The 27,622-nt window shown below is 47.4% G+C and overlaps 1 protein-coding gene across 4 annotated transcripts in view; it reads right to left on the reverse strand.

The window, feature by feature from the left end:
• Positions 1–27,622, reverse strand: part of EXOC6B (exocyst complex component 6B) — a 293,100-nt gene that overhangs the window by 88,524 nt on the left and 176,954 nt on the right. For 3 of the 4 annotated variants that reach the window (XM_062574913.1, XM_062574911.1, XM_062574914.1), the window contains exons 16-19: positions 23,570–23,681; positions 19,273–19,407; positions 17,739–17,918; positions 13,395–13,424 (exon numbers count right to left, since the gene is read on the reverse strand). In XM_062574913.1, the coding sequence (XP_062430897.1) occupies positions 13,395–13,424; positions 17,739–17,918; positions 19,273–19,407; positions 23,570–23,681 (457 nt within the window). The remainder of the gene's footprint in view (positions 1–13,394; positions 13,425–17,738; positions 17,919–19,272; positions 19,408–23,569; positions 23,682–27,622) is intronic. The other variant, XM_062574912.1, reaches the window with a different exon arrangement.

A 27,622-nucleotide genomic window follows, 5' to 3' on the forward strand; every position in this document is an offset into this window, starting at 1 on the left:
CGTTGGGCAAATGGATGACAGCGGGGGGTCAGGACGGATTGAGGGAGGGGATAAGCCATCCCAGCTGAAAGTTAGAATTGCATTCAGAAACCACCATTTCTTTACAAAGGCTCTAAGAAGGTCACTGAGACCCAGATCCCGCTCACCTTCCTGGCTAAAGGACCAGCCATCGGGACAGCTGCTGGGAGAACACAAGAGAGCTGATGAGCACAGACGTAAAAACCAAGACTTCTTGATCCCCTCGAGATGCCACCAGGGCGCAGAGGTGGGAAAGGCCTTTCCGTGAGCAAAACGGCCTTTCCTACCCTCTAAACCATCGCCAGGCCCAAGTGATGGACATCCAAGGGGGTCAGCTTTGCAAACAGGAGTTGTAGTCGATGGCCCTTATTTTTGTGTTACACGTTCTCTCCTCCTTGAAGAGAGGACTGTGCTCTCTCATGTTATCCTTTTTCCTTTTTGGAAACGGTTTTTGTTCAATCATACCTTACCACTTACCTAAACACCATCCAGAAGTGGTGGCGTTTTTAAGTAATATGCTTCCACGTGAGTGTGCAACATCTATTATGCCCATAAAAATGTGCAAATCCCTTGGTATGAGAGTACAGCCTTGCACAAGCCCATTGGTTGATGCTGCACAGAACGATGTGGCTGTCTGCATATACAACCATACGATAATATTTTTAGGTAACAGAGTTTACATGACAACAACCAAGAGGTTCATCCAGAGATTACACTTGCAAATGCACACAAAATAATTTAATGCTTTTCTGAAAAGAAGTAGCTTATGGGATCTCATCGATTTTTATAAACACTTTGCAAAATTGTACTTAGACCTGGACTGAAGCAGAGATTTTCCTCAATGCTCCAGCTAGGTATCACAAGTGTCATCACCACGCATGGACAGATGAGCCAATGTTTGATCCATGTACTGGGCAATGTTCTTACCAGCTCCACAAAGTTGTTTTGGATCTATAGTAATATTCAGCAGCAGCAGTAGGAAACATTTCTTGTAAAATGTCATAAAAAACAGACCCCGGCATTACGGGGAAAGGTACTTTATCTCCTGCTGCTACCTGCAGGTTCCAGCTTCCAGAAGCATCCATTCCTCACTTCCAAACAAACAGCCGTACTAAAATTAAGATGAAACATGACAGCCATGAAGTTTAGCGGAGCCACACATTTTTACATTTCCTCATTTACTTGTGCCGCTTTGACACTTCTGGTTATTTCAAACACTGCTCAGGCCAATTCCTCCTCTCCAAACGCAGTGGTAAGCACAGTACTATTTGGACTGTGATTTTTCTTCATTAGTCCAAACAGTCGCACTTGTGTTTTCTGAAACGCCAGGGCAGTTCAGGCACGTTACTGAGCAGCAGGCTCACTCCGGGTGCGACCGGCAAGACACAGAGGGGAAAGGAAGGACGCCACAAAGCTACATGCTGGGTGGTGGGAGACAAGGGACAGTACATGCAAAGCCCTCTCTGCTCTCTGAGTTGGCCTGGACTTGCTCCGTAATTTCATTCCAGCTTTGGCAGGTCAGCTATAGCCTGAGTAGTACAATACACATTGCACATTGGGACAGCAGAGTACTCTGGGGCTTATTCACCCCATCATCTCCCCTTGGTGATGCCCTCAGGTTCCCTTCGCTGCCAACAGAGATGCTGGTCTGGAGATGGTTCTTCTCCAAACCACTTTTGTGCTTTGGGGAAAAGGGAGCCAACATAGATAGCGAAAACAGCCCTTCATAGCCCTCTCTGGACTGGGTGCTCTCAAGGACAATGTCAGCATCTGAGTTCACCAAACCCATCCAGCCCAAAGAGCTGGGCACGCTTGCCCCACAGCACAGTCTTCAGAGATTTTGCTGGTAGGTTCGTCTTGTTGACAGTACCACACCAACACCACCTTTTTCCACAGGAAGTGACAGCCTCAGGCTTGACACCGAGCTCTAGAATTCGTTAAAGTCATGCTCGAAAAGCTGATGCTTTGGGGTAGGGGTTATGGGGATGTAAGGTCTTTGCGAGCTGGAACCAGTGTACCACAGTACTTCCACCAACACGCACCACTGAATACAAGGCTTTCACTCCAGCAAATGCTGCCATCATCTCCATTTGTGGCTTCGTAGCTGCTCTCCAGCTATCAAGGTCAACTCAGCAGAAGCCTACGTTTCAAGATATGTAAGTCGAGCCCAAAGAGGACTTCAATCCTTTTAGGAACTACAGCAAAACTTGCTGTTGATGAGGATCGAGGAGGAGCACCCTTCTGCACCCGAAAGGGTCGGACCAGCAGCCACAAAGGTACGGAAAGGGTTACCCAAGCTTAAAGTAAGTGTGGCGAACATGCCTGCACTGGGGCATACATTCCTCCGGCCAGCCGGACCTGCCCGAATAAAGAGTGAATGACAAGCGGCACTGCAAGGGCGTGAAGAGGAGCAAATAATTGAGACAAAATGTCAAGTTAATAACCCGAATGCAGGCAGCACAGGATGGAAAGGTAATTTAATTATCATGCTTTGACAGCAGAACAGCTTCTCTGCTGAGCCTTCATAGCAAAAGCTTCTTGCAAATTCCAGAAGTGGCACTTTCTGAAATTCTTGGCGAGTATTTTCTACTACGTCTCATTGCAGAGACAGGAAAGGGAATCCAGCAGATAAATAAACATAGGAGCAGCTTCTGGCAAAGTCCTCCCCGCTCCTGCCTTGTCTGGACAGTATTTGGCTATGTCCAAAACTTTTGTCAGGGGCAAAGTGCGCTGCTTCTTTGAAATCACCGGAGCTGAATTTTTGTACAACAGCAGAGAGTTTGACCTTTTATTTCCATTATTCTTAATAGTTGAACACCTAAAAACATTTTTTAAAACAAGAATCTGTCTTAAATTGTAAATTTAAGTATACATAAAATGTTCTGGGCCTCACACACATGCTCAGTGCAACACGCTCAGTTGCAGCAGCACCTTGCAAGACCGGTATGTGCTCCCAGGAAACATCTCCTTCCCAACACCTCCCCTGAAACATACTGCAATATCAGCTTGATAAGCAGCTGTTACTGATAGGAGAAAAACAGCATGAGGACACTATTATGTCACTATTGACAAACTGCTATTTTAAGTAAGAAAAGCTGTTCATGCTCACGCTTGAGATGGTATAGATTGCATGTGGATAGATACCACATGACACCAGATTAGAGGAGTCATCCCTCGACATCCTTGCTCCTAGAAAATCCAGCCCTGATGGTGAAATTTCAGAGGGAGCCATAGCTTTCCAGCATGTTCAGCAGGGACAGCTCAGACCATGCTTTAATTATTTTTAAGCACGCAGTGCAGCAGTGGGCACTCCCAAATGCTCTCCCTGTGCCAGCTCCCCACGAATTTGCAGGGTGACGTTCTCATCTCTCCCTGTTCTCCCTACTGCAGCTGTAAAAGCAGCTCAGTAATGGCCTATAGGTATTACAGAAATGCTTTACCCTCCTAGACACCCCAATATCTCAAGCTCAAGGACAATTTATCTAAAATACAAGATGCAGATTGGAGAGGAGGACGAAGCAGGAATCATGTAACCAAGACCTGAGCTCTTGGAGACAAGTACATTGAAAAAACCCACCTTCAAGTTACCAATAACTCATTTACTAACTTGACAGAAAACTGAAGAGCCTCAAATATTAACGGGCGCTTCCTGGAAAATCTCTACTGTACCAATTGTTTATTCAAGACCTTTGCAAACCTCATAAAAAATTAACTGGATTTGCGTGAGGGAGGACTGCGGTCACGGGTGAAGGTCTACAAAGCACAATGGCCGAGACGCCTGAATGTCTGCCAGTCTGTCCCTGTCGGCCGTGACGCCGCTATTCGGTGGTCAGTGCCTGAAATAAAGCAATTCTCCTCCTCCTGAGCGTATCGTTAGAGCAAGAGCCGGGGGCTTTGTTTTGAAACTAGAATCATTTTGTGACTGTTTTATTCAGCAATGAATCACTCTGCCCGTGGCCTTAAGCGCAACCTGCTTCAATTTACATTTAGTAATTATTATTTCTCCTGCAGTTGGGCTTTCCGTGACACCTTTCAAGGCGAGGCAGTCTTCTCCCCTCCCCCAGATTTCCTCTGGGTACCTGGGTCTAACATACAGCTAGCTCGTTTGTGGCCATGCCAACTAATGCAATGGAGAAACCAAACCTTCTCTGAAGCTCTTCCAAGGATACAAGTCAAGGGGCACCTACCAGAGCACAAGGGCACAGGCTACTCTCAGCAGAGCCCACAAATCCCCACCAAGTCAATCATGCTTCAGGAAGTCAGGCATGAAATCATCTCACTTCATTTGTATTTCATCCTTGGGCAGTAGATTAAATCCTTCGGGTTCCCAGGAGGCTGAACAGCCACCGTGGGGAAGGTCAGCATGGAAACTGCCGAGCCGGCATTGCTCACGGTAGTGTATTTGTTTGAAAATAGCAAATATGTTAACAATTAGGGAAGGGAAAAACTGAAAGGCTGCCTTGTTAATTAAGGAACTTGCTATCAAAGGACTCATTAAAAGCTACTGAAATTGAATGGTTGTTAAAATAAATACCCATTAATCTTAACATGCAATCAGGAATATGCTGCTGCTACCTACCTCACCGCAGGAGGAAGAGAGGGGGCTCCTTCAGCACCCACCTCGTGCTCTTAACCCGTGTCAAAGTGCTGGCAGTTGTCCCAGGGGACCCCTGCCACCGAGGGACCCCAAGCGCCCAGCTGTGCAGGAGCGTCCCATAACCGAGCCAGGTAGGTTCCTCTCCCAAAGCCACCCGCAACGTAGTCAATAACCTGCACACAGAAGTCTTGTTGCAGCACCAAGAACATCGCCACCGACTCGCCAAGGGAAGGCAGCCTTTCCACAAAACCCAAAGCCTGGCAGGCTCCAAATGATCTCATTTCTGCAGGCTACAAACAGATTTTTTTTTCCTGTCTTACAATAGTTAACTGAATTCTCCAACTACCACCAAAACAAAAAACAAAACAAAACAAAAAAATGAGGCTTGCTTCAGGACCTGCTTCTTCAACGTGCAGCAGATGTTGTGTTACTGCCTCTTGCAAAAAAAAGCACATCTTTACACCGATTCAATGTAGTAATTTATGCAATGCAAGACATCCCGGTATTTTAATGTGAAATTTGCTGACTTTTCCAATTCTTAACATATTATGGATGAAATATTTTGCAGCAAATGGAAATGTGATGCTATAATAAAGAGGAATTGTTTGGTAGAGAAGAAAACCTTAAGAAAAGACAGCAGAAAGAAGGGCCTTTTCCTTTCTGCAAGGGACTTCTAGTCCCTTCTTCAAACGCCTGCCTGAAAGCCTGCTTGAATGCAGACACCAAATTGTTTTGTCAGGCCTTACATTCTGCCTGCTTTTATTTTTTATGGGTTGGGTTTAAATAACGGCCATTAGACAGGTCCTCAGCATGGTAAACATACTGAGAGCTGGGGGACTAGAACCATGTCTAGTGTTTTCTTTTTTTTTATTCTCTTCAGAGGTAAATTGAGTTGTTTTGAAGAGCTTGGAAAATTTTTGGAATGCCTGAAAAGGCAGATTTTACCTGACTGAGGGATCAGCTCATCCAAGATAAAGCCAAGACCATAAGAAACCACTCGTACCTTGTGCTTTTTACCTTACTGAGAACAATGAAAACAGATATTCTTCATGTGGGCATGGAAAAAAAGAAGTCACACTTTAGGCCCTAAAGATCTTAAAATCTAAATAAAATAAAACTATCCAGAAAAATTAACACTTCATGAACAGTCAAAACAAAAACATGTCGACTTCCTTCCCAGTTTAAGAAGTTTACTTACAAAACAAAACAAAAAAAACCTAGCAAGCCTGTTACTAATTGTCCATTCTGACATTCACGTTCAAATTAACTTGCGTAACATTAAATGTGCACAATGTCCCATGAGCTATGGGACGGGAGCGGGTTGCTGACACAGTGGCAAGAGTGTGTGCGCGTGCATGCCACTAGCCGCACAGAAGAACGTGGAGTACCAACCTGAAAGTCATTTGTGCTCTCATCTCAAAGCGTCTGGACCAAGTACTTTATTTTTATTTTTAAAACCAGCTGTGGATCTAGGCCCAATATTTTGCAAATTAACACCAGCGTATCCGAAATGAACGGGGCCAGGAGAAACAACTGAACGTCCTGAACAAAATGGATGGTCAAGAAGAAGGATCAAGTCAGCTGAAGAAGAAACGAACTGAGCAGAAAACTCTCCCTAGGAGAAAGTAATTACGAAGAGCCATGTCCCTCCCAGAGATCCCGCAGTTATTTGGGAAGGGGGAAGACAGAAACGAATTGCAATCACTCTCTGCACTTGAGGAACACTTTAGGATGGTTGGTTGGTGGCTACCCACCTCTAGCTGCCTCCAAGAAACTTCCTCCTTTCTCCTGTGTTATCTGTTTAAAAGAAGAATCACAGCAAGGGACATTACAGGGATAGACTGGAGCGTTCCTATCACACAACTATCTCTACTGATAAAAGCACCTTCAAGTAGAAGACTCCTAATCCGTTGGCGTGGAGGAAGCCCAGTGAGGTGTGGCATGCTGGAGCTCTCAAGTAGCCTGTGAGCTCGGCTGGCCGTCGCCGATCCGGCCGCCAAAGCAGCATCAGGCTCCATGAACATGTTTGTGGTAGCTCAGAGGTGAGCGCCCGCATGAGCCTGGGGAAGCAGGCAACAGCCCAGGGAGCTCAGCACAGGATGGAAGTTCCTACCCTTAGACCTGGAGGTCTGGATAACATGGACCCAACAACAGAGAGAGCAGAGGCAGCGGAGTTTTCTCCATTAGCATCAGTTTAGTACTGATCTCGGAGCACTGAGCAGTTTGAGGGAAATGTATAGGAAGCTTCTGCACCAGTATTTAAAAGTGGTAATATGCTGATCTTGAAAACCGCTGGGAAACTCAGCTAAATCAAACTCGGATTAAGTCATGAGAAGGGAAGCAACCATATGGAATTAAAATACAACAGCATTGAGTGTCAAATCATTGGGAAAAATATAGAGTAGCAAAAAGCCAAGTGTGGACCCTGAAAGCACAAGGTGCATGACACACCTTGAAAACGTGACTACCCTGGAGCACCACAGTTTGGAGAAGAAGTCAGGGATAGCATGAAACAGTAGAAAAGTGCCATTGCCCTTCTGCAGGGTGCTAGGAAATGATCTGCTAGAATATTGCATCATAATGAAAAGGGACATGGAAACTAAAATCAGAGAGAAAAAGCACAAGAAAGACTTAAGGATTGGAAATCCTGCTTTCTAAGAAAAGAAAAAGCTTTCTGCCTATGTGGAGGGCAAAAGATCAGATATCCTGTTATTCCAAGAGAAGTTCTCTACCCAAAGAGGAAGCAGATACAATGTCATTTACCTCAGACTCTCACTTTCAGGATTTCAGCTAAAAATTCCAAGCCAACTTTTTTCTTGTTGCTCGGGACAACACCGACTGCCTATGCCTCTTCACACCCCTGCACATCGCTGCACAATTGAGGATGCAGGACACGATGTGGTCCCGCAAGGCTCTTCCACACCACAACCATCTGCCTTCACCAGAGGTGCAATGCCCCAGGAGACCATAGTCTGCCTCTGGGCTCCCTTACCACATGGGCACTCCAATCTTCATGCTTTACTCTGCCATCCATCAACTGTGAACATTAACGATCTTGGTCTCATCTCTGATCATTAGCACATGCAGAACTCGCTGTGATGCAGATAGCTTACAATGTCACCTTCCCACCAGCACCAGCCACAGCATTAATTTCTGAGGCAAAAGGGTAGGGGAGGACTTTGGTCAGCACCTTGCTCTCTGGACAGTTTTAACAAGGGGAAGAATTAATACACATCCTTCTGGACAACGCGATGAGGGGAAGCCATATAGATTTCCAATAGGCATGACTTTCAATCATCACCTTTCCAGGTTTTGGAGAAAAACAGCCATATGCACACAAAAGGCTTGTAAAACCTCAGAACCACAGTCTCCAATTCCCTCTGAGGAACATTTAAGATTTTCTTCTTCCAAACATCATGCACAGAAGGTGGGCATTTGATGCAGCATAAAGCCATCAGTACAGTTCAAGTGCAAGTCAAAACTGCACAGACAACAAGAACTTGTTTACACAATCAACCACTTTACATTCTTAGCATATTTGCATGCGGGATCTTATGACATTAAAATCCATCCCTAGGACTATTAGTGTCACATTAGGTATCAGAAGAGAGAAAGTCATTCCCTGGAAAAGCTCAGCACCTATTGTGAACAGCAGAGCTGAAATCCACAAACATCCCAAATCCCACCACACAGACCACACCAATTGCATCGCCCCACTCCACAGTGTACTTACAAACCCAGATACTTGCAGACATATCTGCATTTTGCCCACTTTACAACACTCATTCTATTTACATGGCTAAAGGTTTGTTTTGTGGTACTCTTAATAAGCAGAGAAAATAAATTGTTTGCATTATGGAAAAAAAGGCGAGAGCACGATGGTTAGCTGGTTTCCAGCGGGGAACGTGCTACGGCTGAGACCTGTCTCCACGTTAGACATGACCTGCCTGGAACAGGAGAGAAAGAGATGCCTCATGTGTGACTTCAGCGGCCAACAAGATTAATGGTCCCCTATTGATCTCAGGTGGTATCAAGGTCCGTATTTGATCTACGGCTTTGGGAAGTCATCTCTAACCACAGAGGCCAACGCATTGACTGGAGACATGGAAGAGGCCAGGCGACCGGCCCAAAGCTACAAATTTTAGGTGGTTTTGAAATCTGTCAAGGTTAAGAAGGAACTTTCTAAACCACAAATGGAGGTTGTGATGAAGAGTGTTTGCACCACAGGGGCTCTGAGCATGCACAACACCTGTTGGGGAATCAGGGGCCCTCAAGCTGGACCCCCATCAAGTCCTTCATATTACTTGGCAACAATAAAGTTCTTGGTTTTCTGGAGCCCACGCTTATGAAATATGAAGCGGTGGCAAGAGACACATTTCTTTAAGAAACATACTTCAGAGAGCAAGCAAAACTGGTAACGACCGACCAACGTTTGATGACATCACCCTCACGTCAACACTCTCCCTTACATGTCCCCAGATCCACTCTGCCTCTCGGGATGTAGGACACAGGTGACTCCAGCACGGTTTACTAGGAATGAGACATCACCTTGTGCTCAAGAACATTCATGTTCGAGGCATCGGAGAAAAGCTGGGATCTGCCATGCCAGAAGTGGTCAGATGAACAGTATTTTCTGGTTTAAGAGAATCAGTCCTCTACTCAGGGCTGGCTGTGGGCAGCGCTCCTCCTCCTGCGACCCGGTGTACTGAATTACTTGGGCTATTTTAGCCCCCAATGGAGGAAGCTACACTGCCACTAGCAAACCACAGTCTTTGAAAGAGATGACCACCATTTGGGTTCAGCTATGCCCTTTTCCAAATTAAACAGATTTTTATCTTCCCACAGCTTCATCCATATAATATAACAGCTTATTACTCGGTTCAAGAGACAGACTTCCAAGCCTTGCAATATCTTCAGCTTCAACCAAGCAAACCCACAGCAGCAATGCCCCAAAGCAGTGCTGACCAGCATAATTTCAAGTGGAATTTGTTTTGTGCAAACATCCCCTCACCTGGAAAACCAATGACACCTGAAGACTGAAATGGCGGTTGCTACAACCACCCGGGAGACACCATCCTTCGACTGCACAATAGCTTTCAAACTCCTGCTAAAGTTCAGTGAAAGCCCATTTTTAAAGTGGCTGATTTCCAGCAGTATCTAAAAAATGATGGAGAGTCATTTTCAGAAGCAAACATTTACCACTTAAATTCTCTTTCAGCCGTTAAGGGGAAAACATGCTGTCACAGATACTGTAGCAAGACAAACACAGGGCAAATCCAAACTGTCAAAAGTAGTTTAGCAGCAACCAGACCAAAAAAAAAAAAAAATACAGCAATTATCCTCACCACACAAAAAATAAACCAGCCAAACAATTATACTGACCGCTGCAGCCCAGCACAAACCCTCACATTCCTGTAAAATAGAAAGAACCGTGGCAGTTTGGCTCTGTAGAAGATGGCCCAGGTCAGCAGCTGGAGGCTATTTTGGATGAAGCCAGTGGGAGGTGCAAACCCAGAGCAGTGCAGAAGCACTCGCATCTTGGCCTTAACCAGCTCCCACACACAGATCTGCAAGGGCTTGGCTTTTTTCTTTTCCCCCCCTTTTTTTTTTCCTTCTTTCCCAAATATCCAAGAATCACTTAACTTGTAGGATCACTAGCTTTATGGCAAAGTTTTCCCACCAGAGGCATCCAGGGATCTAGGCCAGCAAGAACGGCATGTACTTGTTTGCAAGCAGCAGCAAAAACCTCCCCAGCAAAAGCATGAATCAAGGATTTTCTAACCACGTGCACTCGTGGGTCCATGACTCGCACAGGAACACGAGGTTTTCCCTCGCTCCAACTGTGCTGTCAGAGTTGCCAAATGAACATCTATTCCTTTTTAAACCAAGAAAATAAATAAACAGAAGGAAGGGCAGTGTGTGGAGAAGGGAAGTACCTTGCAACACAGCTAAGGCTGACCATGGGATGGTTTCTTTGAAGACTTATGGAGGTATATATAAACACATAAGCACGAGGAGCTGTTTTTGTGGACATCCAGATCAATGGTTTACAGCAAAGCTCAGCTTTGGAAGCTGAGGTGTGCACAAGGGGAAAACACACAGAAAGAGCAGATTTCAAGATCCGTGCCATCTTTCTTACGCGGGACACGGTCCCCATACAAATCCGTGGCAAGGTATTTTTAATTAATCACTTTGCTAACGTCTATGGCACAGAGACAGTTGTGTGCAGTGCCTGGTCCACCCCAGTCGCTGTGTGGTCTCCTAGAGGTGCTGCAGAAGCACGAGCAAGGAGCTTCACCCCGTGCCACCGCTCCAGTTTGCTGCCTTCCTCTTTCTTTGGGTGACCCCCTTTCAAACCAATAACCGGGAACCAAAGCAAGGTCCCACGGATCCGCTCGGCCAAAGCTCAGCGGCTCCCAACATCCCGAACGCTGCCCTCACCCGGGCCACCAGTAACGCCCGCCAGAAGGTTGCCCCACGCCTCTGATTCCTCCCGGCCATCCTCGCGCCGCGCAGCCCTGCCACCGCTCCCCACGTCCTCCACGGGGCGAGACTTTCCGAAACGCCTGCCACAAAGCAGAGCTGCGGCCCAGAGATTATCAGGGAGCCAAAACCGGAACAAATGAGAAGGGGGGGGGGGGAAGACATATTTCATCCTCCCTCTTTTGTGGCTTTTATTTTCTTTTGTCTTCGCTTTGGGAATAACATTCTTTCCATTGGGAAGAGTCTGATTTTCCATTAAATACAAAGCAGCTGCCATTTTGGAAACAAAAAGTTGATTAAACACAGATTTTTTTTCCCCCTTCCACCCCTAACATATAAAGGGCTCGAACCATACTTATTTCTGCTGATTTGCCAGGGCCAAGCATCTGCCAACTACGGCAGCAGGGACACCGGAAAGGGGAGCGTGCGCAGGATCGCATCTGCACTGCCTCCCTTGGGCGTTCGGCCACAAAAGGCGAAAGGCGCCCAGGACCGGCGGACGGCGTCCTCGCCGCGGGTCCTTCCGAAACGCCAGCGCTGCCCGTTTCTCTCGCTTCGTGCCCGCAGACGCCAAGGCTCCCGGCGCCGCGTTGGCACCGATTTCCCCTTGCACAGATGCCCGAGGGACGGGCTGACGCATCCCTGCGATGCAAAACGCGGGGGGGGGGGATGGACAAAAAAGGGACCAAAAATGGTGCAAATTCTCCGTAATTCCCAGGGCGACTGCAATTCCCAAGGCGTTGCAAAGGGATCCCAAGGGAGAGCCACACGCGCTCGAGGGTTTCGCCGCTCGCAGGCGGGCCGGGCTGTTCCCGCGCTCGGGGAGCGGATGCGGCGTTAAGCGATGTTCCTCCGCGCGCCCGCGACTTAGCGGGAGCCTTAACAAGGCTTCACGGTGCCGGTGCGTGGAACAGGAGGAAAGCAGGTAATTGCAAAGCCTTATTGTTTCACTTAAATTTGAGCCTGAAGGGGGGAAAAACCACCCCACTTTAGCTTCTTTGGGGTGTTTGGAAGGTACAGAGCGGGGCCTTCGGTGCGGGCAACAGCAGGCACGTTTCAGTGCCTTACGCCGGGGACGGATTTCCGACCGCCAAATTCCCCGTCCCGCACATCTGATTCTCTGTTTATGCACGTGCATGCAAAAGGAAGCGCAGAATAGCTTCATAAATTTAAGTTTGTAACATAAAATCACAGCGCAACATGCCAGGGCAACTCCGCCGAGGGAAGCAACACCTAGGTAAGCATGCGCCCGGATTCAAAGGATTTACGGGAACGGGCATTTTAGCTTCAATTAATTTGCTGCATGCTAAAAGCATACAAGAAACTATGTAATTACAAGATAACTCGGCTTACCGGGATCCTAGTTAACCAGCTCTGCCTGGGTTAAGCCGAGGTTGGCCTTCTCGCCAGCAAACTAAGTCAAATCTACCGTGTCCGAACACTTTGCTCCTCCCTTTAAGGTAACCATCAGCTCTCATGTCTGCCCCTCCTTTTCTTTATTTTCACTTTTCTGCAAGTATTTGGGGTTTCAGAGACGCCGGAGGAGAGCAGCAAGGCAAGGCACAGCCCCGGAGGCACGCCAAGGCAGGCAGCACAGCACCGCGCAGCCATGCAAGCGCCGCTCGGCACGTGCGGCCCCGTCCCGGGGCCGGGCAGAGGCTCTTTTTGGACACTTGGCTCCATCCGTGCCAAGATTTGGGGGAAGGAGGTCTGTCCCTACGACAAGTTAGAGGGGTTGAAAGGCAAATTAGCATCTGTTGTGGTTAAAAACCAAACCGGCTTTGAGCGGCCAGGTAAAGTCCTGGCACGTGGAGGAATTTATGCCACTCCTGACCCTTTCCAGGGGACCTGCAAGTATTATTTTCCATTGATTTACCTTAACGAAACGAATGCGCCCCTCTCCATAGGGAGCTGACTCCACAGCTGCCTAGGCACTGGATTCAATTAAAGAAAGAAATGCATCTGGCTTCCAAATTGCCAAAGGCTTGCAAAAGCCGGGCGCTGTTTTGTGCCTCTGTCCCGGGGCAGAGCCTCGGGATACCGTGCCGGCCGCACGCCGCAAGCACCGGCGCCCGCGGTCGGAGGCGGCCGTCGAACCGGGGGGCAGGTCCCAAAGGCCCGCTCGGCTTTGCCGGGGAAGCGGCGGCAGGGCGACGCCGAGAGGCAAAACCAGCCTCCAAAAGGAGCCGTTTCTGCGCCGGCCCTTCCGAGCAGCGGGACCCTTTCCGGTCGAAGGCCGCCTCCGAGGGGCGAGCTGCGAGCAGAGCACAGCGAAGGCGCGCGGCTGGGTACTCACCGACATGGTCGAGTGGGCGTCCGCGTCCCCCTACGGAGGGCAACACAGGGAGTTTTCAGTCAAAGGCGGCCGGGACGGCGTCTCCCGGTCCGGGGTACCTGCCCCCCGCCCGCCACCACCCGCTCCGCAAGCTCGGCTCGGGCCGAGGCCGAGCCGGAGAGCTGGGGGCTTTGGGGCTCGCGCTCTGCTTTTACTCCCGGTCGCTTTCGTTTTTAACGCGTGATGGGGCCGTTCAGCGTTTTAAAGGAGAAAATAATAACAATAATAATAATAAAAAACTCTAGGTAACCGCCGCGTTTAAGAGGCAAAGCGACGCGCTCGGTGCGCTCTCCGCCACGCGCTCTCCGCGCTCCGCGGCCGGCGCGGCTCCAGCTGAAACCCCTGCCAAAAATAAGTGCAAAAATGGGTAAAGTAGAAGGGGGAAAAAAACAAAAAATACCGAAAACCCCCAACACCGAAAACCCCCCAACTCTTTGCAAAGAGTCCGTGCCGACACCGCGGAGGACAGGCTCGGGCCGATGGCTGAAAGATTGCTTCCCCATCCCGGGTCAGCGTCGCCTCTTGACCTTCCCTGATTACCTTCCAAAGGGAGGTTATCGAGATACAAGCCTACCAGAGGATTAAAGGAAACCGAAAATAAAAACAGAGCCCGAGCCTTCTGCCGGCCACGGCGCGCAGCGGCTGCTCCCGCCGCCCCCCCGGGAAGCGTCCTTGCTTTGTTAACCCGGCAGCGCGCTCGAGGTGTTGACACAACCCTCCCGGCTCCCGCAAAGCTTAACGTCAACAAATCAGCCTGTTTGGAGTAGCCCTGTCAATGAGATTTACATTAACTTGTCTAACGAGAAATAAAAACAACAAGCGGCCGTCAAAGACGAAAGGCTTTTTCGGTCAGGCTCGCGCAAGGACCGGTGCTCAAAACGGTGATTTTGGAGGCTGCGGCCCTTTCCTTGCCGAAAACCCCTTAAAAAAAAAAAAAGTGGGGGAAAACTTTGGCTTATTTTATCTGAAAGGTGGCCCCGAACACCACGTATTTCTTAGCGAGCACAGCGGCAAGGGCAGCCCCCTCTCGCTGGCTAACTCAGGAAGAGGGCAGCCTCGAAGCCAAACGTCAGTTCTGCTCCTATTTCCGGCAGCGCGGCACTGCACTTAGCAGACCGTTTCCGAGCCGTCGCTAAAAACCACGGGGAAAAAGTTCGTGCAACCCTGCCCGGGCCGCGGGCCGGCTTGGCCGTGCCGTGCCGTGCCGGAGCGGCGCTTCCCGCCGGCGGCTCCGCGGCGAGCCGAGCTAAAGCGAGAGCACACGTGTCAAACCGAGGCGATGCCAAGCGCTTTCCGCGACGGGCAGCTGCTGCGCGGGCGACTGCAAGGGAGAAATCAGGAATCACAATTCCCTGAGCACGGGGATGCTGCATCCTTGTTACTCCGCCAGCCAGGAATAGCTTCGGGCAGAATTATTCCATTTTTTTTGTTATTCCTCCTGACACCGTAAATTCAGCAAAAAGTCAGTCTCGTGCACCCGAAGGCGCAAGGCAAACCCCAGCGCCCCAGTCGCCCGGGAGAGGTCCCGTTTTCACCCGCTCCGCATCCCCGCGCACCCAGCTCCCGGCTGGCCGGCGGAGAGCGATGCCTCGCTCCCGAGCTGACTCACGCAGAGTCAGGTCTTTAGCCTCTGCTCCGTTACAGGCCAGCGCTTTCTGCTGTTGCTTTTTTTTTCCTTTTTTTTTTCCTTTTTTTTTTTTTTTTTTGAGAGCCAGGACATGCCCAGGCCGAGTCTCTTCCATCAGCGGGCGAAGGGCCTTCTCGCTGTAATTACTGTCGTGACGAAAGGCAGGCAAGGCAGCTCGCCTCCTGCTACTTACTCATCCCCCGGGACTGCAGCTCCTTTCTTCAAAGGCGGGGGGGAGGAGGGGACAAAACCAACCCTCCCATGAGTTCAAACACGGGGAGAAAGCTTTGGGCATTTTCTTTTTAATTGCATGAGTTCAGCAAACATGAAGATCCCCAGTTATCAGCTCTGGAAGATGGTGTGGTTTCCTTGCCTTTCTCAGTAAGAATCTAGTATCCGCGTATCCTCTTTTACTTGTAATTCGTCCTTCTGGCACGATGGTTTCTTGCCCTCTCCAACCCTTCTCACTGTTTTTCTTTCACAAAGGAAGCAGGACCCACCTATCTGGCCTTCTGTAAAGAGCTCTTCCATTTCTCTGCGCTGCTTTAGACGGCTGCGGGCTTTCACAAGCCTTACTTACCTCCTACAATTCCTTTAGAAAAATCACAGAAATTTGAATTTGTTTCTAAATAACCTACAGGAAAAAGGCCCTCAAGCCTTACAAGAACAAATTAGCAGAGCGACCAAAGGAGTTGGTGACATTCCTATATGGTCTGATTGCCCTGACTCGTTCCCACTTCACGTTGCCTGCAGGGTAGGTAGGAACCAAGGCGTCTTTATAATGCTCCTTTAAAGAAAGTGGCTCTGATTTACATATATATCAATCAAAAAACAGTAAAATCCCAGACCTACCTCCCCTACAAACCATTTAAGCCAGATCTAGAGCTTCACAAATCGGGTTGCAGGATCTGAGGAACTTATCGGCCCCATCTCAGGGGGCTGCTGGGAGGATTAGCCTCACGCAAGGCTTTGAAGATAAGGTGCTTGGTGTGTGTGTGGGCTGAGCAGCATCAAGAGGTCACCTGGCATCTTCACCAGGGGAAACTGCAGGACGACCTTCTCATCAGCTGGGTTGCTTTTAATCCAATTTGGGAAGAGAAGAGGTGCTTCAACTCTTCTTGGTCTTTTTTTCTTTTTTTTTTTTTGGACTATGTTGCTGCTCTCTCAATTTCTAAAATAATTTTCATTAATTCAAAAAGGAAGCATTAATATTTAAGGAAGATAAATCACTGCGAGTCCATCTCATAAATCACGGTGGGCCTGTCTCTCCTTTGCCGTCGCTCCACGCCAGCCATGCTTCAAGCTCTGGCGAGGAGACGCCTCGTCAGCCCCGGGCTCTACGGGGCTTGGCCAAAGCCCTGAACGAACAACGGGGGTTTCTCCCTGCGCTGGTGGGGAAGGAGGGAGCAAGAGAAGGGCAGCGTCTGTGCAGGTGTATGATGAGAGATTTTCCCTAGAAAAACATGCTTGTCTGCTTTGCCCGAGGTATATGCGTGTTAAAAACATCAATGAAGAGTCCAAAGCAAACCAGAGAGGAAGGCTGGACGTTGCTCAGACTCCGGTGCTCCTTCCCCACTGCCTGGGATCCGTCCTGAGCTTATGCGTTTAGTTTCCCAGGCCCCGCAGGCAGCTCGAGGCACTCGGCACACCTGGGCTCGACTCCCTCTGTGGCCACTGGCACTCGGGCTCTGTTGCCAATCGGGGGGGCGTTTTGGCAATAAACCCCAACCGAACTGTTTTGGTATTTTTTTCATCTGCAGCAAATGTGAACTACTTTCCATCTGGTTCCCAAGTCCTCTAGTTGTGATAGAGATCAAAGACTCCGGCAATGGGGAATGCCTGCAAAGTACTGCTGTGGTCTGGGGGCTACAACACCTCCTACAACGCTTCTGCTGAGTGCTTAAAGAGCCCTTCCAGCAGTTCACCACAAACAGAAAAGCAAGGAGGATGAACAGTCCAGGGAAAAAGGAAGATGCGAGAATTCCTTTTACTGTAAGTATAGTGTTCAGTGGATCTGCTCTTTCAAATACCGGCTGATTGAAGTTACTCATATATTCACAGAACCCAAAATAAATCTTAAATAATAAAAAAAGGCCGTTTGAGCAAAAATAAAATTGCTTTATGATTAGGTTTGTCCTATTCAATGGGACGCACCTTGGTTAACTGCAAGGAATAACATAAAATTGATTTTGCATTCACAACAAACGCATAAATGCAGACAGATTTTAGACCACAGGGAAAAGAAATAAGCGTGCACAACTCAGAGCAACGTTTTGATGCCAGGCTTCCAGCAACACGACAGACATTTGGAAATACATCTGCAGTTCAGATAACGAGAAGCAATCTATACTCTTATACTGGCAAGTTTTGAATAAATTCTTGAATCTCCATTAAGCTGAAAGTTAACATATGCAAAACATAGATGCTGAGTGAATTATGATCATCTTTCTAAGTGGTGGACTGGGATATTTCAGTCTTTCACATGTATGGAGGTCTTAAAAACACTTGGGAAGACTCTTCCTTGAAGCCTGAATTCTGATGACACATAAAATGGCTTGCTTTGAAGATAGATTTGCTCCATCCATGCCACTTGACAGTATAAAGTGCTGCTTGCATCTCGCCCCACCAAGCTCATGAGCTGCCTGGCGAGAAACAGAGCAAGACAAAGTGCTGCTTACCGGGAGGTGGGTGAACACGGCAAACGTGCTGCGTAGGAAGCCAATGAGATCTACCAGGTAGTCGCTGGCTTTGCTGCCCGGTTCCATGGCCATCCAGTCATAATCTGCCAGCTGCAGGAACTGGTCTATCTTCTGATTCAGATTAGTATAAATCTCTTCCTCTGCAGCATGGCGAGCATCCTAGGAAACGAGACAACAAGACAACAGTATATAGAGTTTCAATACTGTGGGACTGAATATACTCTACAAAAATCACAGGACATGGGATAGTTATTACAGTCCTTATCCTTAAGGTAGTTCAAAGCAAGGTCTCTACCTTGGAGATAATTCAAAGGCCATCAGGACAGAGTCCTGTGCAACATACTCTAGGTGACCATGCCTGCGCAAGGGGGTTGGACTAGATGATCTCCAGAGGTCCCTTCCAACCTCAGCCATTCTGAGAATCTGTGAAGGTGCTCCTGGACAGCTAGGTGATAATTGTAGCCCTCATGCTAGCTCAAGCTAGGTGATACAAACTGCCTGGTCAGAGGTGGGCATGGGCATGGTCAGCCTGACCAAGCAGGACCTAGAGAGCAGGAAGAAAAAATCTAGCATGGAAAAGGAGAGATTGGGAGGGGAATCTCCCATATGGAGAACAGTTGAGAGCCACCAAAGTGCAGTGGAGACTGGGCACGTGCCCCAGGCTATAGAGCTCTTTGCTGAACAAGGCTACTCACAGCTCTCCCCAACACAGATGCTGGGCTAGGCAGAGGGTCTCTGTTTTATATCTGTGTTTTGCCCTTTATTTCCTGCTCTCCTGGATGAAGAGGAGACTGGAATTCATTGAATTATTCCCAGTGTGCTCCTCCATCTCTGGGGCAAACCTCGCATAACCAATTCCCTACTATCACCAGTGTCTTCGGCACTTCTCTTTTCTGCTTTCTGGCTACACGACACAACTCAGATACTTCAAAACTGGCCTGATCATAGTCTTATGACTTACTCTTATACAGAGAATCTGGGGGAACGTTCCTGGGTTATGACTGAAAGACAGCCAGACTGGGAAGTCCAGCTGTTTCCTCCAGCCCTGATTTCTAGGGAATAACCCTAGAAGAAGCGAAAAGATAAAGAAATGCAAGTTCTGAAAGACTGTTCTCCTAGCTGACTGTGGGAAACGAGAGAGCTTGCATTCATGAGCAGACGTACGTAATTCCATACGGAGCTCAAATGGCAAAACGATAAGATTAATTAAAAAAAAATCAGACCTCTGTTTAAAAGCTGCTTAAGCCTTTAGACAACAAGCACTGCAGCCGCAGCGAGTAAATTAGGACTACCGAGGCCCACAGAGGTTATACATACTGCTGTTTTACTCCTTTACTGAAGGAGTAAAAAGCTAATCTGCTGGTATATGCTTCTCACGGTACGATAAAATTACTGTTCAGCTCAGCTCAGCTCAGGTCCCTACCTTAACACACTCACACGCCTTGCAAACAGATATTCTCCAACAGAGTGTTTACAGCAGCTCCCTGGAGGTCACGTTTACTAGCTCTCTCACCTTGAAAGTCGTGGTCCCATAGAGCTTTGTAGTGTGGACAGTTTCTGGAAGTACATTAGTGATATTGGTTATGAATTCTTCTAGGAACTTGCAGGATTTCTCCAAATGGGTTGTGTTAATAATAATCTGTACAAGCTGCAAAAGGCAAAAAATGTAGTCAAACATTGTGTTCCTGAAGCCAGGGACATACCAGATTAAGGGATGCCAATTTGTAAGATCTTCTGTCATGAAAAGCTGACACTGTACAAACATACTATGCTCTGCTACACACTAAGAAAGGCTGTTCTCCTTCAACAACACAAGAAACTTAAATCAAAGATAACATTTTGGAAAAAGCATTTCCCATGACAGCCACTAATACCACAAAAGATTTTCTTTAGATGAGTTCCCTATATTCAGCTGTCAATCAGTGTTCATTTCAGTACAGTTCAAATACAACCGGCTTACAGAAAAAATGCCATGTCAAATCACAAGTATTCTGTCTGCTAATGAACCCTAAATAACCTGTATCTTGAGTGACACTGAGCAACATCGCACTAAGGCATTTAACAAAGAAACCACAAGGTAGCTTGGTGGTAGTTACAAAGTGGTTTTACTTTTCTAAGGGTGGTGTGGGTGAACAACAGATCTCACCCTGATACCTTTCAAATTATCATACCCACCATTATCTCCAATTTTCTTACTAGTATCTTCTCAACTTCCTTCACATGGCACTATTTCAGGACATTAAACCTAACTGCAGCGTGAAAAGCTCTGGTGAAGCCAATCAGCACAAACATTTTGAGTCCAGCACAGAACAATCAAGGCTTCCACCTTAGGATCACTGAACTGGAAGCCAAACACGTCATTAATTCCTTAAGCAGACACCGTTTTCCCATGCAGACTGCTGTGAATATATCGAGGTGTAATATAAGCTGTAACAAAATCATTCCAAATAATTTCTAGCTCAGCTATCACACCAAAATAGGTCTCTTGCAATCACAAAAGGTATTAATTTCCATGCTCCAGATTGACATAACTTAATTGCTGCTTGAGGGCAACACCTTGTCTAAAGAAATGGCTTTGAAGCCCTCAGAAATCATTTGCTTCTGAACTAGATGGAAACTGCCAACTCCTGCGCAGCCAGAATATTGTTTCTTTTCTCCTTTTGCCTCTTCGATCCTTCTTATGTTTCAGCACCTATCTGAGTACAGCAGTCATACAAATATCAAAGTAAAGCTGCAAATATTACAGAGTCAAACACTTGTTAGTGCCAGATGACATAAGTAGAGGAAATGGCCACAGACTGGGAGGTTCAGTTTGGACTTCAGGAACAAAAAAACTGTCATTAGGAAGGTAGTGCAGCACCGAAACAGTTTGCCTAGAGAAGCTGTGGGATACATATTTTGGAAAAGTTAAAAGTCAGCTAGAGGAAGCTGTGGCTGACCTCATCTAGAGTTAGCAGTAATCCTACTGCCAGGAGGTGGTTGGAGCCGAGACCTCCAGAGGTCCCTTCCTGTCAACGCTTCTGCTATTCCGATCAGTCCTTTTTTAAAAAAAGAGAAGAGAGGGGGGAGGGAAAAGGGGAGAGGGGAAGAGGAAGTTAAATTATGATTTTAACTCCTTTTGTTTTGCACTTGGTCTCTGAAACTCCCAGGTAGCTAAGAGTGTTACTCATTTCAGAATTCCTTGGATTAACTGCCTTCAGGTAAGTGGTCATCTGTTGGCCTCTCCTGACTTTGTACAACACTTTGCTAGTCCAGCAAGCAAGGCTTATATAAAACCAGTTGTTGCTTAAATTGGGTAGCCAATTCCTCTCAGCAGTAGGAAGACCAAAATGTCCCGGATGCCAAATTGCTTCCATCTTATACCAGGGTCTGAAGGAAAGACGGTGGTAAATCAACAGTAAGATCATTGTGGCTTCATCGTTGTCCAATGGCCAGCCACAACAGCAAACCCATCCATGGAGGTGAAAAGCATGTTCTCTCCCAGCAGGTGTCTTGTCCCCTCTGTGAAGAATCTTTTCCTTTTCCTTGACAGGGAATGCACAGAAGCTATTCTTCTCCCCTGGACATGAAAAATTCTTCAATAAGCACAGCTTGACCAGCTTTTGTCTGGACTGCTCAGGCATCAACAGGTAGCAGCTTCCTGGTCTAGTTCATCAGATAGCCCTGACATCAGGATTATGATATATATTTCACAGTTTCAACTTCATTAAATGTTAGCTATTGCCAACTGTGTGACATTCCTCCTAAACCTCTTCTCCAAGCATCACAACTTACAGGTCAAGATCAGCTATCAAACTTGAAGGCACAAACAGAAACATAGCAAATTCCACTTGCGCACTTCTGTGCTGTGAAGATGGTTGAACACTAGAATAGGTTGCCCAGAGAGATTGTGGAGTCTCCATCCTTGGAGATATTCAAGTCTTGACCGGGCTCAGTCCTGGGCAGTCTGCTCTCAAGTGACCCCACTTGAGTAGGAGAGTTGGACCAGATGATCTCCAGAGGTCCCTGCCAACCTCAACAAGTCTGTGATTCTGTAAGTGTTTTGGTTATCTTCTACCACTTGTCACAAGCTGTCCTGCTCCCTCTCTGGCTCCTTCGTGTTCCAATCTCCTCTCGAATTCAGAGGGCAGGGAGGAAGAACCTTGTTCATTTGGTCTCCAAATGAAACAAAATAGTAGCTTCTTTCTCCTCCCTTTTCTTGAGGGTCTTTCAAAACGTGGAGATCACAATTTGCTGCCCAGACGGAAGGTCTCTGCCACATTGAAACTTATTTCTGTCACAGAAAGAGTTTTGCTTTCTATGATTTTTTTTAATCGGTTGAGGACAATCCCTGATGGCTAACTCCAAGCCAGCTGGTATAAACCTGGAGGTTTCAGTGCAAATGCACTGTCTAGTTTTATGTAATTTTGAACTCACAGATTAAACGGTGGTCTTGGTATCTTTACCAGCACATACCCCTGCACCCTGCCTGATCTTCCTTCTTCCCCAGTTAAGCAAACAAGCACTCAGGATGAGATATCTTAATGGCTCAAGGTCAGAAATCCACTTTCCCCTTGCTTTTTTCCTCTCTTTGCAGGGGTCACTGCAGACAAGCAGGACAAACATTAGAATTACTTGGAGTAAACTTGGTAAAAACTTCCAATTTCCACTGCTCAGAGGCAGCCCAAAATGACAGCAATAAAAAGTGGATTAAAGAGGATAACAGACTGGTAAGATTAGTACCTTGTCCACTGCTTGGAGGAAGATATTGGAGTGCCCAGAAGAGGATAGTGTTGTCTTCTGTCTGAGAAGTGACATCTATGCAAGATACTTAAATGCTTTCGGAATCCCTTTTGACAACAGGACTATGCTTGCATATGATCTGGGACTCTTCAATGCATCCGCTAATCCCCGTGCTCCATGTAGTCACGTCTATTTTGATTTCTATTTTTTATTTATTTTTTTTTTTATCTAAGAGACGAAAGGTTTTGACATACTCAGAGGAAGAAATGCTGTGTGCCTTCATTGGGATGCAGAGGTCATTGGTATGCTAAAAAGGAAAGAGGCAGGAGGGAACTACGGTGCACAAACTATTTTTAATTCAATCCAATAAGAAAAAAACGATGATAGAGATGATATAACACAGGGTGAAGTCACCCACACATTAGTTGCACCTTGGTATGCAGTGAGGATGAGAGGGAGCAGGGGATAATGTTGCATTCCTTTTTCTGGAAGAAGGGTCAGAAGGAGCAGGGAGGAGGAGGAATTTGCCCCCAAGGAGCAAAGAGATGCCAGACAGAAAGATAAAAGTCTGAGGAAACACGGTGTGTCAATACATACTGCTGCAACCACATTAAACTCTCCAAAGCACACCTGCGCTGGGTATTTGCAGTGTCCAGAGAGCACTACAGGTTCAGGCAATTACATCTTTACAACTGCTATTGTATTAATAAATGCTCATTTAATAATAGCACGGAGGGGCCCCAGTAAGACATCCAAACTGGCTTAGGAGTCACAAACACTCCCAAACAGTCATGATTTCCATGCATTCATGGACATTTGATGTCCTCCTACCTGCCGCTTTATTTCTGATACATAATACATGCAAAATTAAAAAATAGGGGAAAATCCTAACAGCAGTTTCCATAAAGCTCCCTCTTTCCCTGACTGCAAGGCATTTCTTGCTTCATACGGGAATGTTATGGAGTTCCCTTAGTGCTTTCAAGCGTTCTATAATAGTGCTCCAGACTAACATCTTTAAAAGGAGTTGTGATGAGCTCCAAATTCTGCTGTGACCGGGCAATCCCTCCGTGCAATCCTTCAAGCCTTACCTCGGTCAGCCCTACGTTCTTCCTCTTAATAACATTCTGTAAACAGTTGCTCAGTGTTCGGGTCAGCAGCAGATTTGTTGATTTTCTGATCATGTCGTCGACTTCCGTGGAGCTGCAAAGCAGAATTTCAGAAAAGATTTGCAAAGTGCTTTATCCCAAATGCGAAAAACGAAAACTGCCTGAAGCTCTCCCCACGTGGTCTTCCTCCCACGCACCCCAGCTTGTGCCTGGTCGCATGCCCCGCATCCAGGCACCGACATGCTCGCACATATTGACACACTAATGCAATTTCCACCTTTCCATGCACGCCTAGATCTTGCTGATTGTGAACGCATGGTGCCAGGGATCATATACCTGCCTTATAAAAGAAATCCCCAGAAGCCAGCCACTGCCATTTTTCCTATCATTTTACTATGCTTGAGGCTCGCAGACAACAGGTTTTACAACCCGCCCTCCCAAAAACCCACGCACACGCAGGAACGCAGAACGTGCTAGCACACACGCAGGCACACGCGTGGCCTTCCAGCACCCCCCAGGGAGAACCCAGCTGTCCCCAGGCCCCGCCAGAAGACATAGCACAGTTAAATACAGTAAAGCATAATAAAATCAAAGCCTGTGAAAGCCACAGGTGGTTAAAAGCAAAGACTTGGTTTGTTTTGTTTTTTTTTTGCAAGAGGCCATTTCAAGCCAACCATGGGGGCAAAGGGTCCCCGCGGCAGTCCGGCGCGGCCAGTACAAGCTGGGAAGGTAGGCACCGGGCTGGGGGCAAGACCGGCTGCACCCATGCTCACCATCTAGACACGATGCCAGCTTTCCTCCCTTAAAACAACTGCAGAGTCGAGCGGGTGCTGCTGTAAAAGCTTGCTATTCGACCTGCACATCAACCTGCCAGCAGGACGCAGCAAGCAAACAGGCCAGGCAGCATCTGCCCGCGTCCAGCCCGGACGGTCACACTCTTAGCGGCTTCTAAGTTGGCTCTCTGGGCACGCAAGCACCGTCTCCAAAGGCTTCCCGCTCGCGCTCGGTTAGCTGGCCACACGAGCTATCAAATCCGGTCTTCAGCTTTGGTTGTGCATTGGGTAGCGGGTCTGAGTCCCACCACAGCCGCAAGGACCCTGCAGCATCTGCCCAGAGGGGTCCAGATGTTGAACAAAGGGGAGAACAGGAGCGATCCCCTGTGACCGAGCAGGTGCCGCACTGAGACTCCCCAAATCCTCTTCACTTTGACGGAAAAGGCAAATTGGGGTGGGAAAGGGAGCGATGGACATTAGCCGTTGCCGTGCCCAGGGCCAGCTGCTGTGAATAACTGGAGCGGTCAGCTTCAGAGCACAGACTCCTGACCGTGAAAGTAGAGGTTGGATCTCAGGACTCAGTACACTACAACAAAGCCAATTTTTAACCACCTTCACAATATTTTTCATGCGAGCTGCTCACCTTCTATGTCTTAAGTCAATCAAACATTGTTACCAGGTCTGCAACCACAGACCACTAGCAACACAACATCAGTAATGTTTGCTGTTAAAGAAACTACATCTGTCGGGCTGTGTCCAAAGGCTGATTTACGTGTACGAGCCTCTGATTATTAGTTGTTGTGTTTTTTAAAAAAACTTTATGCACCCCAGTGACTTGTAGCACTTTTAAGAATTGAGCACCAAATGCTTTCAGGCACTTTGTTTGAGAAAGGAAAATATATATATATATATATACATGTAAGTGTATACACTTACATGTATATATATATCAAAGTCTTCACAGATTAGAGCTGACATCTCATACTTCCACCAACTATTTTCCAGTGATATCCTCTATCTTTAAAATGGGAACTTCTACCAGAACTGGGGGAAGTTTTCCAGCCAGTGGATGCTTTTAAAGACACCTTGTCCATGAGGCAGCATATAAGATTCTTCCCAAAGGAGAAATGCTTAAAATATAAAGGAAGCTTTCTTTCCCCTAAGCAAATTAATGGAGCCACACCAAAAAATTTGCAACCCTTACAAATGCACTACAAGTCACAAGTTTTTTTTAAATACTTAAAAAGCAAAGCATCTTTCATTAACACATCCACATAAAGGAGAATATTTCAGTGCAGCAAATACAAGGAGCTAGGTCAGAATAATAATTTCCAAAAAATTATGAGCTATATTTTCTGCTGTCGGCTCTGTTCCTCAGGAAAAGACCGCAGAGTATTTAAGAGAACTGTCTGCGTTAATGACAGCCGTGTCCCATACCCCGTAGCAGCAGCGGTGACCTTCAGGCCTCCTGTGAGTGACAGGCTGACCCCGAGCTCTCCGGGGTGCAAGGTAAATGACAACCGAAGAAGCAAAAGAAAGAGAAGAGAAAGAAAACTCGCTGCTGGCTTTGTAGCCAAGCTTCCTAATAAAAACTAATTCAAACTGTCAAGGGTGAAATGAAGAAAGTGTCAACAGGGGTTTTTAGAGAAATATTCCAAATGTTTGGCTAGAAAATCCAACAAGCTCAGCTCCCTGCCCCCAACCACCCCTCAAAATGGGCTGGAAAATCCAATGTTGAAAGGAATTTTAATAACTTGTCCCGGGGGACCCCTGAGGAGGGACCCAAGGGAACACTTTTCTTCCATTCCATGACAAACCCAATAATCCCCGTAACAGTGAAGAGTGCAAAACTTGCAAGGGAAACACCAACAGAGGAGTTGGGTGGCACCAACATCCATGTGAACTAGGACCATTCTGCTGTCCTTCAAAACCAAAGCATTTAATGGTGACCTACAGGTTAAGAGCCTTGGGACCCACCAAAGGGAACAATCTGCAACCAGCAAACAGGTGACATTAAACTTGGGGACTGATGGTGAGCAAAGTCCTAGGCTTCTGCACCAACCAACGTAAGCACCAGGGCAATACCCAGCTTCAGGCCGTGCATTAAGCTGCCAAGGAAGGTGAAAGCCCTCATACAGCCCAACCACTTGCTAGCAAGGTGCTGCAAGCACTTGGGAGGGGAGGAGGATCCCTTCTTAATGTAAAATCTCATCGTTAATTTAACTGTTTCTACCACATTCAGCACATTACTGAGTGTAAAAAGAAAAGCACACAAACACTGGTGAAAACAGCATCAAGGCACCTCAGGATGGAGCAAGGTAAACATAGAGAGTATTTTGGAAACTTCAAAAAAAAATACACAACTATATATTGTCATGGTAAAGTAAAAGCAAAGAGAAGCCAAAGCTTATTAATACACAGAGCACACAAATTTCTGGAGTCCCCGAACTGGCAGAAGCCTTGTTCTGCTTTTATCTGCACTCCAAACTCGGTGCCCGTGCCACTGACAAGTGTTAGCATGCTCAGCACGAGTTAGAGCAGAGGACTAGGTGATACCCACCTCGCTCCAATTTCACTCCAAAATCAGAAGTAAAACCCCACCACTCCTGCTGGACTTCAGCTCACGCAATCCCTAATCCACAGGGAAGAAGGCACCCGACCACGCTCCTGGACAACATGGACAAACAGCTTCTTCCTGCTACAGAATAAACTAGCTGCACAGGTGGGGTCCGCTGCACTACCCAAACCAAGGGAAACTTGGGCAATCTCATGTCATTCATTGGAAAAAAATCTCCCTTAGAAATAGAGGTTTCCGTCTTGAAGCTGTGGAGGTCTTAGGCTGTCCCCCACACTGCTGCACCTACACGAGCAGGTTCCTCCCAAGCACAGCGCTGCATCAGAGCCAGCGTCTCTACGCGGTGCCCACGTCCAGGTGCCTTCTCCAAAGCAAAGGGAAGAGGGGCCACACAAGGGCAATGCAGGCAGGGAGGATGAGCCCGGACAGAGGGGATCAGCTGCCCTGCAGTACTGGGGACTGCCTTTGGAGCCAGCTGCGTGCATCCTGCTGCAGCAGCATGCTCGAGAGCTGGCCCAGGCAGCCCGGCAGCACAGGTTATACCAGGCACTGACCAGCAGCAAAAGGACATCGCTGTCTTTCTTGAGACAGGCAGATTCATCTGTGCCCTATGAGCAACTCCAAGATGTCTCAGAGGGAACAGCCCCCTGCCTTTTCCACAGCTACCACAGTATCATGCCACCTCTC

This window comes from Rhea pennata, chromosome 4 (genome assembly GCF_028389875.1).
Source record: "Rhea pennata isolate bPtePen1 chromosome 4, bPtePen1.pri, whole genome shotgun sequence".
Lineage (NCBI taxonomy): Eukaryota > Metazoa > Chordata > Aves > Rheiformes > Rheidae > Rhea > Rhea pennata.